General features: G+C 39.7%; 1 protein-coding gene across 1 annotated transcript in view; it reads right to left on the reverse strand.

The window, feature by feature from the left end:
• Positions 1-19359, reverse strand: part of LOC117481811 (homeobox protein Meis1-like) — a 53646-nt gene that overhangs the window by 26140 nt on the left and 8147 nt on the right. Inside the window, exons 3-8 of the mRNA XM_034129707.1 lie at positions 16092-16233; positions 14101-14151; positions 13951-14001; positions 13091-13237; positions 10152-10263; positions 2180-2325 (exon numbers count right to left, since the gene is read on the reverse strand). Of these exons, the coding sequence (XP_033985598.1) occupies positions 2180-2325; positions 10152-10263; positions 13091-13237; positions 13951-14001; positions 14101-14151; positions 16092-16233 (649 nt within the window). The remainder of the gene's footprint in view (positions 1-2179; positions 2326-10151; positions 10264-13090; positions 13238-13950; positions 14002-14100; positions 14152-16091; positions 16234-19359) is intronic.

Consider the following 19359-nt stretch of genomic DNA (forward strand, 5'->3'; position numbering starts at 1 on the left):
CTGACAAAGCTCACTGGCCAATCAGTTTTATAGTTTTGTTATTCTACAGTTGGACGTTTTAGCATTGATTGATTGTGGGCGTTATGCTGCTGCAGAGTTCATGAGCACGCTCCTCCCTGCCGAGTAAATAACTCATTGTGTCACTCCTTTCTTTTATTCATCTCAGCTACACCTGTTAGCACTTGTCTCTTCCTGTAATGCGTCATTAAAAACCTTGTATACATGTGTTCAAGCATGCATACCCGCTGATGAAGACAAGTTCAGAAGGTCACTTTTAGAGAATAATTAGGCGGGACTTTACATGTTCTTCTGAAAGAATATCCATCAATCTAAACATGAGACACCAGTGGCCATTGTTACATGGTGTTTTTCCACTGAACCCTGACGTTTAAATAGACAGAAATTGTTAAATGACATTCCTTTCAGTCATAAGTCAGAACTCTGCCTTTCCTCTGTCAAGACGCCTCTGAAGAAAAAGCCCACAGGTGAAATACCTGGCTGGCAGCAGAGGTCAAAGGTCATGACCCCTGTCCTCAGGTTGTGAGCAGGTGGGACGGTGAGAAGGTCAACGAGACTTCAAAGTGGACCGAAACGTCGGCTCAGAAGTGGAAGGTCACGGGTTCAAAACTCCCAAAACAGCCAGGAGAGCTGATTAAGTGTTTATTAGAGAGACTGTCGAGCCAGACTCTACCTGGGAGCTTTTCAACAACCATTCACACACAGTTACGCTGATTTAATATGTTCATTATTGTTCATATATGTTCATTATGTCTGATATTTTGAGTTAGTTTTTATGTCTTTTACTGCTAACTGTATGCTATGTGATATCAATTGTCTGTGAAATGTCTATGTGAAGCACCTGGAACTGCACTCATTGTATGAGAGGTGCTATACAAATAAAGATTATTATTATTATTCTAACATGCAATTATCTGTTATTTAATTTAAGCTCAAATGTACCAAACACTTTTATGTGAAAGAAGTAATAACTGATGACTAAATAACTTATTTGCAATTCCACTTTGACACAGCTTTAAAGTAATATTCGTGACCGTTCATTATGTCTTCCGCGTGAAATAACCTATATTTAATGATTTAAAAAAATTATTGCAATTTGACTTTTTTTTAATAACTCAGTGATCTGCTATTTGTGTATATATTCATTAAGTCTTCAAATTATTTTCAGCACAAATGAACCAAATATATGATATCATTTCTGTTAGCACTCACGATGCTAAGTAAAGCAACTGTTGTTTATTCTACTGAAGGGGCTAGCTTGGTTATAACCCAGCATAATAAAGTACCGATGCATACTGTAATGAAGAGTTAGCATAAAGCTAACTCAAATTCAACACACAGCATGCTCAAGTCTCTACAAAATAAAAGTAGTGAAGTTGCATTTTCAACATGTGCATAATAGGGGTTTAACAATCCATCGATATGGATCAATATATGTCAAACCCCACTGCAGTCAGCATGTCGTTGTGTCCCTGAAGACACTTCACCCCAAATTGCTCCTGTGGGGATTGTCCACAGTATTGAGTATGTAAGTCGCTTTGGATAAAAGCATCTAACAAGTAACATGTAATGTAATGTAATATATTAACTAATGATCCACGTTAAAATATAATTGATTCAAAGTGATAACATCGTTACAGATCAGCTATCTAGTGTATCTATCTCATCTTGAAGGTAGGCCTTTATTTTGAAATTCCCATGGCACGCCTTTTCATCATGTGTGTCCATATGCAACTCCCTCCCATAGAGTCCAGTATTAAAAATGTCTAATCATATTTTATTGTCTTTTCGTGCGCTGATACAAATGTTACTGATCGTGTTCAATGGGCTCATCATATCGTCTCATATTGATCACAGACGCCTGAATTGATTTAAATCGAAATCCCATTGCTGTAGACTTTGTGATATATCATTTTCTAAAGACTTGTTTAATCCTACTGGGATGAAACGTGTGATTCCCACCCCGAGTGTGTACATGCACGTAAGTCCTTCAGTTGAGTCAACTAGGAGAGAGTCATGTCTGCATATCAACACAAAGATCTTTCAAGGTACTATATATATATATAACTGAACATGACATTGCATCAAGCCTTTCACACACACATCTTGACTTGAGTAAGTAAATGCCAAACCCAGCGAGTGAGAAAGAAGCAGGTCTTACCGTCAGGTGCTGAAACAGCCAGGCTCTCAGGATGTTTGTTGCCACTTTGGGGAAGATGCCTCTCTTTTTGTTGTGCATTCGTTCTCTGTCGGGGTCGTCGTCGTCCCCCGTGCTCGGAGAAGCCATGCCGTTATCCAGGCCGTCACCTAAACCACACATAGAGAAGGAGAGAGAGATTTAATTGTATGTTCTCAACAAGAAATCAAAAAAATGTTTAACTGGCTGGTACACATGTGACCAACGTCAACAATTTAGCCCAGACCTAAATGTCATTAACCAGCATTTCAAAGACAAAGTGCTCAGGATATATCGGTTGTGGTTTGTTAAAACAACATTCAACGTCAGCGCTTCCTCACCAGCTCAACAAGGTTTATGGTGTTTACCAGCAGGTGCCAAACCTAGATGAACCCAAAGACCATAAAGGATTTACCGCTATATAATTGGCATTTTTCTGGCGCTGTGTACGCAATTTCCGTATCTTTCCATTAATTGGCGCTAAGGATCTTGCACATTATTGTAGTGTTTTTCTTAATGTTGAAGTCCTGAAACGTCCTGAACGCAGCAAAGTGAGAATAACACAAAATACAGGCAGAAGAGTAGAAGGTACTCTGCATATACAGACATGTGTGCTTGCTCTTTAAAGTGGACCTATCATGCTATATTTGAATAATATAGTGTAGGACCATACCTATATAAGGCATATTTATACTTTTTTTTTTTCAAAATACCAAACAGATCATGCATTTTAGCCATGCCTCATTTCGCTCAATTTGAATTTTTTTAGCTCTGTTTTTGCAAGGGCTGATTCTGTGAGAACAGCACCACCTACAGGCCTGGCATATGTACTACAGCGTCTCCAGCGCTTTCGAACGGCAATGGCCGTGGCTGTCTCCTCCTGATTGGTGGAGTTGGCCCAATAGCCGTAGCGCCACTGTCCTGACGTCAGGACAGTGTTCAAATCTGGATCAGTTTTTATCAGATCCGTTGCAGCCCCTTTTTTAGAGATTTGGGTATGGAGGAAAATAGAGAGGGTTGTGTTTTCTGACACTTGGTGAGTTCCCTGGAACACCGGGGACACATATTCATGTATAAAAGACGTACAAAAGTGCATTTTGCATGATAGGTCCCCTTTAAGGAAAATCCTGCCTAATGTGGCTTCAAAGAGCACGTAGAACGTAACACAGTTTTATAGCGAAAGCTTATGTGATGTTCTCTCGAAAAAGGCAAAGAAAAGTTCCTCGTTTGGCTTAAAGACGATATTTTAAAGGCACTTACATAAACAGAGGAAAAACTAAATTAACTAATCACAACTAGAACACATTAGCTAAATGCTCTTGGTATGTTTCAGTTTATTTACTGTATTTTCCTGTGATTGTAGAGCGATGTTACGCAGCAAGCTAGCTAACATTAGCACTCGTGTACACGGAGCCTCTCAGCACTTTTCTGAGGCGCCTCTCACATGCTTTGACTCGTGTCCTTTCCCTGCACAGATTTCCCCACTTGATGAGGGCAGTCTGGGTTTACCCTGCTTCGTAATCCTCTCTGTGCCCCCCCCCCCCCCCCCCCCCTCCATCCCCCCCTCAGTTTTTGGATGGTGGCACATAATGCTGCATTTCATCTAAAAGAAACACTAAAAAAAAGCTAAAGCCCGGTGTTTTTACTGCACTTTCTCTGCCCGTTTAATGAGGCTCATTTTCTCCTCAGTGTTTTTAACAGTGCCGGGCCAAGGTTAGGGCGACGGTCCCCGAGTCAGCGGAGGACCGGGCCTCCCTGCGCCCGAAACACAGCAACGCAGAGCCTGAGAAGGTGGAAATAATCATAAAAATGATGCGTAACTCCATAAACAAGCTCTCAGCCTCATTAGGAGGAACCGCAAGCTCCCCGAGGCTGATTTACACTCCACACACACTCCACACACACTCCACACACACTCCACACACACTCCACACACACTCCACACACACTCCACACACACTCCTTCTCTCTCCTCTCGATCCTCAGAGAGCTGAGAGAGGTACGACACAACCTGCTAATGGTTTGTGACGACTCGGCTTCATAACAACCTGTGAACTGAAGGAGAGAAAGACGTTTGTGGGCGATGAAAAGAAGGAAGAGAAGATGGATTTAGTCTGCTGCAGGATCAGACGTGTGTGGAAAATGAGGAGTAGAGAAGAACTGAGATGCACGTCCAAGAATGATCTCAAGTATTCTCATAGATGTCACTTTTACTTTAGTTACATTTCCATTAAAATATTGCAGGAATTTTAATCTAAGTTCTTTATTTTCTGCATCACTGCTTGTTCACATCACCTATTATAACGTAAACATTTGTATTTACAATATCACATAATACACCAAGCACCAATAACTTCCGTACAGCCAGTCTTTCAAATGTTCTCCCTCCCTATGTGTCCATCCCGAAGGTCTAAAACGTTGTGTCACAAATATATTTAATTTAATCTCTCGACCCCAATGTTTAAACAGAGCTCTCGTGCCCCCCTGCTTTAATCTTTTGCACCCGTTGGATATGTTTTCTAGCTCCAACCCAGTATGTATCGCTGAAATGTTCCAGTGTCCACTACCTGGACCATAACGTGTATTTAGAGCCAGTGCAGCCTCCTTTACGTCTTTCTCTCAGCAGGATACTTTCATTTTCATCCCAGTCGCCCGTCTCACGCTGAGGTCCCGTTTATTGAAGCGTTGGATTGGCTTTTCTTCATCTGACCCTCCCACTGACGCCAGCTGAAGAGAAATGGTCCAAACTGGAAAATAAAGACTCTCTTCGTCTCCATTTCTCTCTGGCGAACGGACCACGGATAATAAAGCTTTGCACAAACAGTTCTTAAAGTATAGCGATGGTCTGCTTTATGTGTTTGTTTTTGACTTTATCTCACATGTGCAGAGCAGAGCGACTTCGGGTTGTGCAGACAGAACAACTGTACTTCACATTTGATGTTTCTTGGCAAACTTTAAGGTTTTTTTATTAGGTTGTTTAAAGTGCATTCAACCATATTTTGGTGGACTATAACAACGTCTGCAGAGTAGAAGAGAGTAAGGAATGTACTTTGCCAGTTTGTTTTTGATTTACAAAACAAAAAGACACTTGTGCATGACGCTGAAGCTGCATTTTCTCATCATGAACTTCTTCCTATCAACCAGTTGTATTTTTACATCCTGGAAATTCCTTAATGTATATACCCATTGGCGGAGAGATAAAAGACCCAAGCTCCATCTTGGAGAAGACACTGCTAGTCATTGAAAAGCTTACTGCTCTGCCTTTCCCTCGATAAAGTCATTACAGTATAGTTTCATTACCATCCACCTGCCTTTCTTTTACCCATTTCCAATTATTGCATCAAGAAATCTAACCCTAAAGCCAAACACATAAACAATATTGTGTGTTACTCTTGACTAATTATAATAAAAGCTGTCAGAAACATGTTGACCTTCTAGTCAGAGCGGAGCATGACTCCTGACTTTTCCTTGTGTTTTTTTTAATATATATATCTGTTGTAATTTATTGTCTTTTATTGTGATTGTAGTAATGTGTTTTTATTACATGTACAGCACTTTGGCTCGACCAAAAATCGCTTTTAAATGTGCTTTATAAATAAAACTTGATTTGATTTGATTTGATATGACAACACAATGCACGCTAAGGGGTCATTGAAAATGGTGTCTCTCAGTGATTGTGATGTTATGTTAAATGTTTGTTGTTTGTTTTTCATGTATTGTGTCTTGATATTTGTCTGTTGATGTTACACATGGAGCTGCTGTGATGCAAGTCACATTTCAGACTTGATCTGACCAATAAAGTATTATCGTATCGTAGGTTGAATGATCAGGGAGCAAACATTAAAGAGGCCCTATTATGCTTTTTGGGGTAATAGAGCCTCTGCTTCTATACGTCCATAGAAGCAGTTATGGAAGTATTGGGGACGTTGTGTACGGATTACATTCCCTATACAATTAGTTTTTACGTCCAAAATTGACGCTAGAGGTCACATTTTGAATTGTAATCTCCCTCATTTGACCTGACACTGAAGTGCATTGCTCTCTCTCTTCAGTGCGCATTCAGCAACATAGAAGTCCCACTCAAAGTGACAGTGTTACGGTGTTATATGCTGATGACATGTTTCTCTGTTTATGTTCCACGGGACGGCAAATTAACACCGAGCCTCGGCCAAACACGCTGTGGAGTTTGGCCGAGGCTTCTGAGTCAGCAGATGTCATTTGAAGTCCCGCTGAACTGAGTTTTTTTTAGTCACGTCAAAGAAATCTCTTATTAACTACATTTGGCTTCATCGCGGAGGTGAACATGGGGAGCTGGCTGCGTGTAAAGTGAAGCTTAAAATCAGCCAACAGAGAGCGAGCAGAAGCAGCTTGAGCTCTGGCTCATGGTAGATGCGTTTCCAAATGAAGGTGTGACAGTTTGTCTTTAGTTAAATAGACAAAAAACAAAAAATGTGGAACTTTAATTGATCCAACCAATCTAGTGTTCATTATTCCAGACACAAGTAACCACAGCTCTGTATCCAACAAGCAACATGAGATTATGATGGTCCGTTTTAAAGGGGCCCTATTATGCCTTTTGAGGTGTTCCCTTTCCTGGGGAAGGCTAAGGGGCGGGACTTCTCTAATCTGTTGACCAATCACATTAGAGCCGGCCAGCTAACCAATCAGAGCAGACTGGGCTCTGGTTTCAGACAGAGGGTGAAAAGAGGTGCTGCAGCACAGGCAGTATGAGAAAGAGCTTTTTGAACATTAAAGCATGCAGACATGTCACAGTAGAGACACTACATACTTGTATCGACCTGAAAATGAGTTTAAAGGCTCCTTTAACCGTCCCTGGCGTCATTGTTGCTTAAAACAACGATTATATTAGAATTTAACAGCTACAGATCCCATGAGCACCACTGGCATGCTGTCAAAACCTCCAGAGAGTTGTTGAAAGTTCACAAAATAACTACAGTCTTTGATTTGAAATGTGTTCAGATGTCCAGAACAGCAGTACGGATTCATTAATCAGAGAAAATGCATAAAACACCGGGAACATTTCCAGAAAGGCAGATGAAAGAGATGAGGAAAAAACATTTTCTGGCTGAAGCTTTAAAAAAAAAGAAAAAGCAAAGAGCCAAAGTTGATCACACTATTAAGGCTAGTATATGTTTGGATTGTAAATGCTTCATTATCAAAAGTTTTATTTCATGAAACGCAGCTTGTTTTAGAGGTCAGACTCGCAGGTGAACGTGTCGGTGGTCCCCACTCAGTGGTGTAAACGTGTAAAAGTGTGCAGCAGATAGAAAACAGCAGGGCTTGTTTCGGTTGGCGCGCTCACAGATGCATGAAGCCAGAACTGCTGCACCCGCTGTGTGTGTGTGTGTGTGTGTGTGTGTGGTGTGTGTGTGTGTGTGTGTGTGTGTGTGTGTGTGTGTGTGTGTGTGTGTGTGTGTGTGTATGTGTGTGTGTGTGCGTGTGTGTGTTTTAAAGGGTGACTGCATTTAGTGTGTGCGTGTTTACTATACCAAAATAAGTTTCAGTTTTTCTATCATTATACTTTATGTGTTTGTATGTGGCGTCAAGTCGTCATTGTTTTGTTTCAATAAAGTTGCCAACCATTTTTCCTAATTAATGAGGAAATTGATTGTTGTCTGTAAAACGTCAAAAAACTTGGTATATTGATATATAAAAATTAAGTTTACAGTCATTTTAAACAAGATGATGTGCAAATATTCACATTTACAAGAATAATCAAATGGTCCCTAATTTTGAATGTGACTGAAATCAAATTACTAAACAACAGGGAGGAACATTTATATTTTAAGTTTTGTCTACTGACGACTCTTATTCTTCACTTTTATTGGTATGAATAGGAGCTGCAGCTAACAGTTAGTTTAAATGGATTAATCTTCAGGGTATAAGATTCATTTTTTGGTCTGTTTAAAGTAAGAAAAAAATAGAAACATGCCAATCCTAGTTTCCCAATGTCTAGTTTAAATGTCTTGTCTTTATCAAACATAACAATATTCACAGAAAAGAAAGAAAACGATATAATTGAGTGTCTAAAAATAACCTTTTCTGCCATCTTTGCATGAAGAATAACTTGTTTTATTGACTTTAAAATGTACTTTTTTTTAATGAATTGCTGCAGCTATAGTCTGAATATTGTGTGTTGTTTTAACTTTCTTCCCAAACAGCCAATCAAATCGGTTTCTTTTTAACCATATTGAAATAAAAGCACTAACGTCTCCATGCTATAATGTGCAGACAGTCAGATTGGAGACACATTTTTTTTAAAGAATCAATTTAAAGTAAAGCTAATGGAAACACTTTGTGGAAGTTTAGTGTGTATTTCTACATGTACAGTATATTTGTGTTTTAGAGTCCGTTTGTTTAAGTGTGTACTCTGTGTGTGTTTAAACAGTTTCAAATGTGAACGTATATGAATTCTGTTAGTACACGTGTGTGCTCTGCATGATGTGTTATTTCTATTCCAGTGTGCGTGCGTGCGTGCGTGCGTGCGTGTGCGTGTGTGTGTGTGTGTGTGTTCTGGGACATAAAGCTCTCTTTCTTTCAGCTCCTCTCGTTGCTCAGGTCGTCTGTCAGCCTTCATCACTCTCTAACTCAAACCTCTTTTCCTCCACCGTCACGTCTGAAAACCTCTGCCACCCTTCATAAACCACACACACGCACACGCACACACACACACACACACACACACACACACACACACACTACTAATAGTACTGTACAAATTCGAGGAACTTAGTACTGTATTTTTTACATTTCTCTGACACCTTTTCAGTTTACAGGTCTCTACCCTTCCTGTCCAGCATAAACCATCTATTCCCACACGTTTTATTCATCAATGTTTCTGAAAAGCTGAAGGACAAACTCTCCTACTTCTTAAGCTGAATAAAGTCTTTAAAAACCCTTTTGGATCAGCTGGAAAATGCATCGTCACAAAGCTGAAAACATGGATGTTTTTCTGACAAACTCGTGAAAATGTGACTTTTTAGAGACACAAACTTTCATACGTGGAGAATTACCTAAATGAAAGGATCTCAATATAGCATCCTCCCCCACTGGCATTCATAGAATTCATACACATTTGTAAAACACACAGAAGATATATTAATGGATGTATACGCAGAGGTGGGAAGTAGTGGAGTACAAATATTTCGTTACCGTACTTAAGTACATTCTTCTGGTATCAGTACTTTACTCCACTACTTATTTTTCTGACGACTTTTTACTTTGACTTCTTACATTTTGAACACAAATACCTGTACTTTCTACTTCTTACATTTTTAACACAAATACCTGAACTTTCTACTTCTTACATTTTGAACACAAATACCTGAACTTTCTACTTCTTACATGTTGAACACAAATACCTGTACTTTCTACTTCTTACATTTTGAACACAAATACCTGAACTTTCTACTTCTTACATGTTGAACACAAATACCTGAACTTTCTACTTCTTACATGTTGAACACAAATACCTGTACTTTCTACTTCTTACATTTTCCAAACAGGCTGGTTCCTTTAGTTTGAATGTGTGTTTGGTGGCGTGATCATTATTATTTAGAGTCATTGCGTGCCTATTGATTTGAACACGATCCGTGTATCCATCATTTCCTGGTCTTCTCTAAAGAAGAGGGACCAATGAAAACGTTGTCATGTTGCCGTTGTTCAGCATGGAAACATTCATTAGCTAACAATGACATTATTGTTCTATTAATATAAAGGGAGGTCAGGTACTCTTTAAAACAGCTGCTAGTTATGGGTACTTTTTACTGAAGTACATTTCAAAGCCCATACTTCTTTACTTGTACTTGAGTAAAGAAGTTTAGTCAGTACTTCTACTTTCACCAGAGTATTTTTGAACACGAGTATCTGTACTTCTACTTGAGTAAAGGATGTGTGTACTTTGCCATCTTTGTGTATACGTGTAGTATTGTCTCACCGTGGTCGCTGCTGTTGTCTCCGCTGTGAGACGTGTGTCCTCCGCTGGACGGTCCCGGCGTCCCGGCCGAACGAATCGATGCTGCGTCATCTTGATCTTTGCTCCATGAAATCTGCAGAGAGGAAAACCAACGAGACACAGATCAGATAATGAGCATAACACAGCCCCTTGAATAAAAAGTGTTCCACTGATTAAAAGCTTGTGTTTGATGGTGTTGGTTTTCAATCACATAATAAATGGTTGAGACAAAAAGAGGTAGGTACTGTAGGACGGCAAATACTATAAGACAAAAATGTGAGTGTTTGTTTTCATTATTGTTGTTTAAATGCAAGGGACACCTACAAAAATACAATAGTTTGAAAGTCACAACAATGTAAATAGATTTAACATTTATCTACTGAACTTCTTTGCAAAGTATTTTATGTAAATCATCATATGATAAGATAAGATAGGACTTTATTTATCCTGAAGGAAATTGTTGTGCCAGAGTTACAAAAATACAATAAACACAGCAGCATAATAATAATAATAAAACTGTAATAACAGTGCAGTAAAAAGAGCATGATATGAATTGATTTCATTAGTTTCTGACTATTTTAAAAAGCACCTTGTGGCACCCAGTGTCTTTGATTGACAGGTGATTGGTGCAAACACCCACTCAGTAACAAAGATGGAGATTAACACATTAGGACCAGAGGCAACGTGAAAATGAATCCGGTCACCCGACACTGAGCTGCAGGAGTTCACACTGCGGTGTTTAAAGGGTTAAAGGCTGACAAGTGGCTGCTGAGAGCTTCACGACCCGACTCCTTAGTTTCTGTCTCTCTGGGAAAAAAGAGGAAAGTCTTCATCGCCCAAGAGAAGAAAAGAGAAAAGATCAATGTGTGATCTGTGGTTAGACAGACGAACGCAGGGACAATAAAAACTGTTTTGGGAGGATTTAAACATTTTGGTTTTGTTTAACAAACCCTGCAGAGCTGCTAAGATTTAAGCCAGAATTGGAGTAATATACTGTAGTTTGACAAAAAAGTGTTGTTTAGTTTTTTGCGCACATAATTTCATCACTATTGTACCAAAGAATATAAGTTGCCGTTTAAGTCGTTACTGTTGAAACTATGGAAGTTATACTACAGATTGGCTGTAAAGTTTAATTAAGTAACAATAAAACATTGCATCAACATTGTTTAACTTCTGAATACTGAACTTCCCTAACAAAACCTTTACACTTGAATGTGTACCTACACAAATTGGATAGTGTTTAGACTTTTAGGCATTATTCACTAACAAAACACCTGTAACTTCTTTTAAAAATGGTATACATGATTTATTTCATTATTAAAAGTGATCCGTGTATCTGCTCTTTCTAATACTGCCATGACACTGTGGCCGTCAGCAGGAGAACTATGGAAGTTATACTACAGATTGGCTGTAAAGTTAAATTAAGTAACAATAAAAACATTGCATCAACATTGTTTAAAGGGGACCTATCATGCAAAATGCACTTTTTGATGTCTTTCATACATAAATATGTGTCCCCGGTGTGTCGGGGAACTCAAGAAGTGTCAGAAAAAAAAACCCTCTCTCTTTTCCTCCGTACCCAAATCTCTAAAAACGGGGCTACAACGGAGCTGATCCAGATTTGCGTCCGATATGACGTAATATTTTAAATGTGGACCCACGGCCCTATCAGAAACGTTGCTATCAGAAACAATGCCCGACTGTTTTGGACGTAATATGGTCGGTGTTTACATTAGCATCGCTAACACTCAGAGCTAACCTGTACTGGAGAGCATGTGTGTGAAGAAGCAGGAAATAAAAAGGAACTCACCTTGTGGTATAACCTGCAAGAGAGAAAGCCTTTGAGCTCCATACTGTTTCAGAAATAATCCTTGATAATCCATGATATGGCGTTTCATCACGGCAGTATTTAGTTTAGACGGTAGCTGCCGGGTCCCGCAATTTTTCTTTTTTTATTAAAGCTTTATACCCCAAATCAGCACTTTTCAAACAGGAAGTGAAATAGAGGGATATGAGGCATGGCTAGAATGGGTGATCTGTTTGGTATTTTGAGCAAAACACTTCATAGACATGTTTTTTCTATATTTGTATATATCTGAGACCTATGCTATTGGCTAGAAATAGCATGATAGGTGACCTTTAACTTCTGAATACTTAACTTCTCAAATAAAACCTGTACACTTTAAGTGAACCTTGATCAAAACACATTACTAATCATGAATGTGTACCTACAAAAACTGCATCGTTTTTTTTACTTTTATGCATCCAGTCACAAACAAAACACCTGTAACTCTTTAAAAAAATTGGATATATGACTTATTTCCTGGATAAAAGTGATCTGTGTATCTGCTCTTTCTTATTCTGCCCTGACACTGTGGACGTCAGCGGGAGAATAAATGTCTCCACACACAAAAGAGACCACATTTCGCCTGTGCTGGAATCACTGCATGGTTACCGGTGTCCTTCAGGATTGATTTTAAAGTGCTTTTAATGATTTACAGGCTTTACATAACCTTGCCCCAACATATGTAAGTGACTGTCTCTCATTGTATCAACCTGCAAGGATAGATCCTCCAATGTTTCACTTTTAAAAGTGTAAAGCACTTTGGGCTGCGTCAAGCATGAAAGGTGCTATATAAATCAATTGTATTTGTATTATGTCTGTGAGTTTCCAGAGGCCTGTACTACGAATCCAGTTCAACATACCCTGGATATGTTTGAGTTACCCAGCTTACCTAATCCAAAACAAACGCGCTCTCGCTAAGCGGTCCCACGACGCTGGTTATCAACTCGTTAACTCAAGCCAGCTTTGCCCTATCTAGTTATGTGCGCGTTCACATGAAAGGGGCGGGGTTAGCAACATTTGGCCAATCACAAACATGGACAAGCGTACTGACAGTAGTACAGGCCTCTGGACTCACCTGATCCATGTTGTTCCCCGACGACCGGAGGAAGTCCTCGCTGTCCGACTTGTTTCCGTCTTTGTCGTCCATCACCAGATCGATCGGCATCTTCCCTTTCAGACAGCTGATGTATCGATGGCAGAAGTTATCACACAGCTCATGGACCTGGAAATTAAGAAAGATATTAAAGGTCCCCTATTATACTGTTTTTCATCAATATATTACAGGTCTCAGATATATACAGAACCTGTCTCTGATTGGCTGAAACACCAAACAGATCATTGCAGCATCCCATAATCCCCTCTGTTTCAGCCCTGTTTCAAAAGTGCTGATTCTCTGTCTGTTACTTTAGATGAAAATAAGGAGCCCCTCCCCACGCCCCTCTGAGAGATATTTGGTTAAAAAGAACACAATGGTGCTCTAGGAGGAGATTCAGGTGATAAGGTGGGGGGGGGGGGGGGGTTACCTTGGTTGCTGATTGGCTAATGGTTACACAAGCCAAAAAATCGTTATGACATCACAAAGTGGCCAAAATCTGATCAGCTCATTTTCAGACAGGTTTTTATATAAATGGATCAGGACAAAAAGAGAGAGAATCTTTGTTCCTGAAACTTTCAGACTCTCTTTCCACAGAGGGGACGCATGTTGATGTAGCAGAGACATGAAGAAGTGGATTTTGCATAATAGGTGACCTTTAAGAATAAAAAACAATCTCAACTCAGACAATACTTTTTAAAATGTTAGGTCAACATTTTGGGATATTTGTGCACTTTGTGTCATATACTCAAGTGATTTGCTTAAGTAAAATCCAGCGTGTCGACATTGTTCTTGAGTGTTTATTAAAATAAAAAGTCTAAGGTCACTGAGACGAGTCTGACCTTCTCGAGCTCCAGGAGGTGGAAGCGAAGCACTTGTATCGACTGGACCATCTACAGAAAAAACAACAAACAAATAAGTGATAATAATGAACAACTGAGACAAAAATAAACACTTTGAATTTAAATATTTAAACTCTTGAAGTCACTCACCAAATTATCCAGCTCTGGGTTTGCTGAAAATAAAGGCCTCTCTGATCGTAACTAGACACAGAACAAATATGTATTATGATTAGTAAACAACACAGCCCACTGCCCTGTTGATTTGAGTTTCTAGTCAAATACAAGAACCCTAGCAGATGTACTATCCCTGGAGGATTTACAATTAAACATTCAGAATTAACAATACGTTTCATAGTTAGTTTGAGGAGCTGCAGTTCAACTTTCCATCTGAAATAACCAACCCTCTCATCTAGCAGATATCATGAGCTGCAGGATGCTAACATATTACCACATTTTAGCTCAATGCGTTGGTTGATAACTTTTGATTTCAGCTTAACCGCTTTCCATGTTTATTATTATTAGAATAATAAGCCTATAATCAAATTAGTTATTGTCATCAAGGCTTGCATGTTTCACTGACAATGAGGTCAAATGTATGAGTCTGTTCTACGGTGGCCGAGAGGTGCAAACGCTCCGTGCATTTTATAAAAACAATGCAACATGCAAATGAAGAAACATCTTCACAAACTTCACAACACATACGCAGCATTTAGAAAACATTCACAAACTTGACAAAACATTTAATATGTTTACTAAAAGTGCTGCAGAAACTAAACACAGCATGAAGCTCAAAACACAACGGAAACCAGGGGACACTAAAGAGTGACGCACACAGCTGGGACCGGATAGTTGCCAAGGCGAGAAAAACAAGGTAAACAACAACAAAACAAAGAAATTGTAGCGGAAGATACTGGAGGGTATATTAGTTGCATGATAATTGCAGTTCTAAACAACTTGTTAATGGGTCATGCTGACTTTAAAGGTCCCATGTCATGGCCATTTCTACTGATCATAATTCCATTGTTGAGGTCTACTAGAATAGATTTATATTGTGCAATTTTCCAAACTCACTTTGGTTTCTCATACAGCATCTCTGTATAGTATGTGTATTCACTCTCTGTCCTACATGGCTTGTTGGAGCTCCTGCCCCCCCCCTCCCTGTGAGCCCAGTGGCCGTCAGCGAGACACCGCGGAACCCAGCCCGAAACACACACACACCCGCAGCCTGGCTGGGAGTTTGTGTGTGTGCCCAGACTGAGTTCCGCGGTGTCTTGCTGTCTCGCCGACCCCACTCCAGTGAGCCAGCTCACACTGTCCCGCTCCTCGCAGCAGTGAGCCTCGCAACGTCCCGCCGAGTGTGTGTGTGTGAGGAAGTCCGCGGATTGGTCCAAACGTAACGGCTCCGCGGACCTAACGTAACTATACCCGAAATACGTCACTATACCCAAGAAGTAAACAATGGAAAAAGAGAAATCTCCAACGAGGTGTTCTGGGGCAGCATAGACAGGTCTTTTCTGTGTTAGAGTTTTACTCACTACAGGGTGTACTTTGAGGGTTTGTGACTCTGCAGACCGTTTACATGCAGAAAAAGCTACATAACACACAAGGGGACGGGTAATAACCGGAAAAGCATGACATGGGACCTTTAAATGGGTACATGCTATAAAGTCCTAATATGCACTTAATAGCTACATATCAAGCTACAAGACTGAAGTTAAAACCAATCCAGCTTAAACATCGATCACTTTAAAATGCTGCTCTCACATTAGTGCATTGATCATAATATTCTCATTCTGTATTGTGCACAGAGAGTAGCTTTATACTTTTAAAACTTTAAAGTACATTTTGCTGAAAAGACCTACTGTTATTGCAGGACTTTCGATTTCCCCTTTTTTAAGTAAACTATTCTTCTTGTCTATGATTCTGTTGCACTATATCTTAATGCTTTCAGTAAAGCACTTTGAATTGCCTTTTGTTGAAAGATGCTATATAAATAAACTTGCCTTGCCTTCTTCCAGAAAAATAAACAGACAATCCACAAGAAGTGGGATAAATCTGGGTTCAGCAGGGGCCTAAAACACATTTGCGCAGATCTGTTCTTTATTATCTCCAGCACATGGATGAAGAGCGTGTTCCTGTACCTGCTTGGAGAACACGGCGATGTCCTCGTTGAAGGAGTCCGAGGAGCAGACGTCTCCTCCGGCCACGCCGCTCTCTCTCGGCGTGTTCGTCGCCAATTCACATTTTTCAAAAATCAGTGCGAGGAGAGGGAATAAAGGATGCCTGCAGGAGAGAGAGGAAGAGGAGGAAGAGGAAGAGGGATCAGCTCAGACTGTCATACAAGTACCCATCGTTAATACTTTTGATTGCAGGACTTTTACATGGAGGTGTTGCTACTTTTACTGAAGTTATGGAGCTGGAAATACCGCCACTATCGAGCCAAATTTGTCAGTTTTGACCTCCTTGCTATCAAGTCTCTTAACCACTGACTCACTGATAATGTTTGTCTGGAAAGAAAACGTTTTCACAGAAGAAGAAAACTGTCCTCAGAGAGCTTTCTGTCCTCATTAGGTGTGTGTTTTTGTTGTGCTTTTTAAAGTGTCAGTGAACTCATCATCCATGTATAATGTGTCCTTTTGATTTTGATACTTGCTGCTCTCACTTATATACAAGATTTTGACTATTACCAAACAAATATTGTGATTGCAGGACTTCAACATCGATGTGTGGCTACTTTTCTTAAAGTCAAGGAGCTGAAAAAACTGTTTTCTTCACTTTTGAGACACATTTTTCAGTTTTGACCTCCTTGTGATCTAGCAGCAGGCTTCACTTCATCAACCTAACTCACAGATAAAGTTGGCCTGGCTCAGCTCGGCCTGGAATGGAAAAGCCCCGACAGAGAGAAGTCAAACAGATAAATCAAACCTGACCTTAACCCTAACACAGAACAAGTTTTTACAGAGGAAGAAACTGTCCTGAAAGAAGCTTTTGTCATCAGTTGTGTGTTTTTGTTGTACTTTTCACAGTGTCAGTGAACTCAGCGTACCCATAAATGTCATTTCTGACAGGAGTTATTTTTCTGCATCACGAGTTCTCTTCCTTTTGCTGCTCCAGTAGTTTTCATATATTTGTACGCAAGTCATACTCAGTTTCAAGACTTTGCTTGAGTTTTACACTGAGATGTTGCTACTTTCACTTAAAGATCTCCTATCATGCTATTTTTAGGCATATATTATGGGTCTCAGATATATAAAAATATATAAAAACATGTCTATGATGTGTTTTTCTCAAAATACAAACAGATCATGCATTTCAGACATCCCTTATATCCCTCTATTCCAGCCCTGTTTAGAGAAACCATGGATGTATAATAAGAACTGAATACAGCGTGGGAGGCGGGGTCTCGTTCTTTCCTATGAGAGCTGCTCATTGGCCCAACTTTTGAGAGAGCGAAACGTCACAGATTACCCATCATGCCTGGCTGTCAGAGCAGAAGAACCCGTATGTGCGCTCACAGAGCATGCGCCCTTTAAGCCCCGCCCCCGAGCTCCCACTCTCGGCTCACTAGAATGAATGGAGAGAGAAAATAAATCTAGATTCGGCTTTTAGTGCATTTTACAACTTTAAGGACCGAATGATTCTAATAAGGGCTATAAAATAGTTCATACTGGGTAGTTTATTTAGTTAAAAGTTAAAAGTTGTTTTGGGCCGGGTGACGTCACGGACTGATACGGAAGTTGCAGTACCGCCGTTTGGACACAACGAATATCGGACACAGAGTCCGGCGCACTTCCTGGGGGCTTGAGAGAAACGCGGATTGTGGGTCCTTAGCTTTAAAAAAAAAAAAAAGAGGAGGCGGAGCTAATGCCTGATCAGAATGCTACCGGAGATAAAGTAAAATTCTGCTGTGATAAAACGCCATCCTGTTCTAAACCACATCAAGGAATATTTCTGAAACAGTATGGAGCTCAAATTCTTTTTCTCTTGCAGGTTTATCACAAGGTGAGTTCCTTTTTTTATTTCCTGCTTTTTAAACACGTGCTCTCCAGTACAGGTTAGCTCTGAGTATTAGCGAGGCTTGCTAATGTAAACAAAGACGAGATTACGTCCAAAACACGTCAGGCGTTGTTTCTGATAGCAACTCTCTGTGGGTCCACCATCCGAAATTACGTAATATCGGCAGCAAATCTGGATCAGCTCGTTGTACCCCCGTTTTTAAAAGATGTGGGTACGGAGGAAAAGAGAGAGGGTTTTATTTTCTGACGCTGCGTGAGTTCCCTGACACACCGGGGACACATATTTATGTATAAAAGTGCATTTTGCATGATAGGTCCCCTTTAAGTATATTGAGGTAAGTCACTTTTTCCGCCAACAATTCAGCTGCATTTTTCAGTTTTGACCTCAGAGTTACTTCATCACACAAACTCAGATAATGTTAGTCTGGCTCAGCTCGGCCTGGAATGAAACTACATCAAGAAAGAAGTGTCCTGCCTTTTTGTCCTTATCTGTTTGTTTTTTGTTAGTTTGTGAACTTTGAATTTGATACTTTCTGCTCATTTCAAGACTTGTACTTTTACTGAAGTAATATTGTGATTATTGGACTTAAGGATCTGAAAATACTTTTTACGTCACTCTTGTAGACTCTCCTTGCACTCTTTCTATTCTATTTTATTTGTATTACTTGCACTATTTTAACTATTTCATCTGTTTTATTGTGTTGCACCGTTGGAGGAGCCTGTGACCTCAGATTCTCATCCACATATCTACACTGTAGCTATGAACACATGACAATAAAAGCCTTGAATCTGTTGAGCCACATTTTTGAGTTTTGTCTTCTTTGTGATCAAGCAGCACTTCATCAAACAAACTCACAGATAATGTTGGTCTGGAACGGAAAAGCTCAGCGCCTTGCCGTTGAAAGTCAAACAGATAAATCAAACGTGAAGCTAAACCCAGAAAAAAAAAAAAAAAGGTTTTCACTCTCCTGAAAAAGTTGCCACGTCATCATGATGTGTGTTTTTGTCTTTCGTCAGTGAACCCATCTTAAAGAAAGAAATCTAAAGAAACCTCAAAACACCTTTGTACAATTTAGCCTTTTAGGAAGCAAACTCCTGCTTTGCACACCTTTATTTTAATTAAAAGTATTTTTTTATATGTCTAATCTGTGCTATTTTTTGTTTGTTCTTATGTCTTTTATTGGTAACTGTATTCTGTCTGATATCGTGAAATGTCTATGTGAAGCACTTTGGACATGCACTTGTTGTATGAAAGGTGCTATACAAATTAAGATTATTATTATTAATGCTTAAATTGTAAGCATCAGTTTGCACGTACTACTTTAAAGCAGATGTGTGTCTCTTGGCGTAAAGAAGTGGAATTATTTGCCGAATGATTTAAAGGGCTGTAAGA

The sequence above is a fragment of the Trematomus bernacchii genome, unplaced genomic scaffold, assembly GCF_902827165.1.
Source record: "Trematomus bernacchii unplaced genomic scaffold, fTreBer1.1, whole genome shotgun sequence".
In the NCBI taxonomy this organism is placed as follows: domain Eukaryota; kingdom Metazoa; phylum Chordata; class Actinopteri; order Perciformes; family Nototheniidae; genus Trematomus; species Trematomus bernacchii.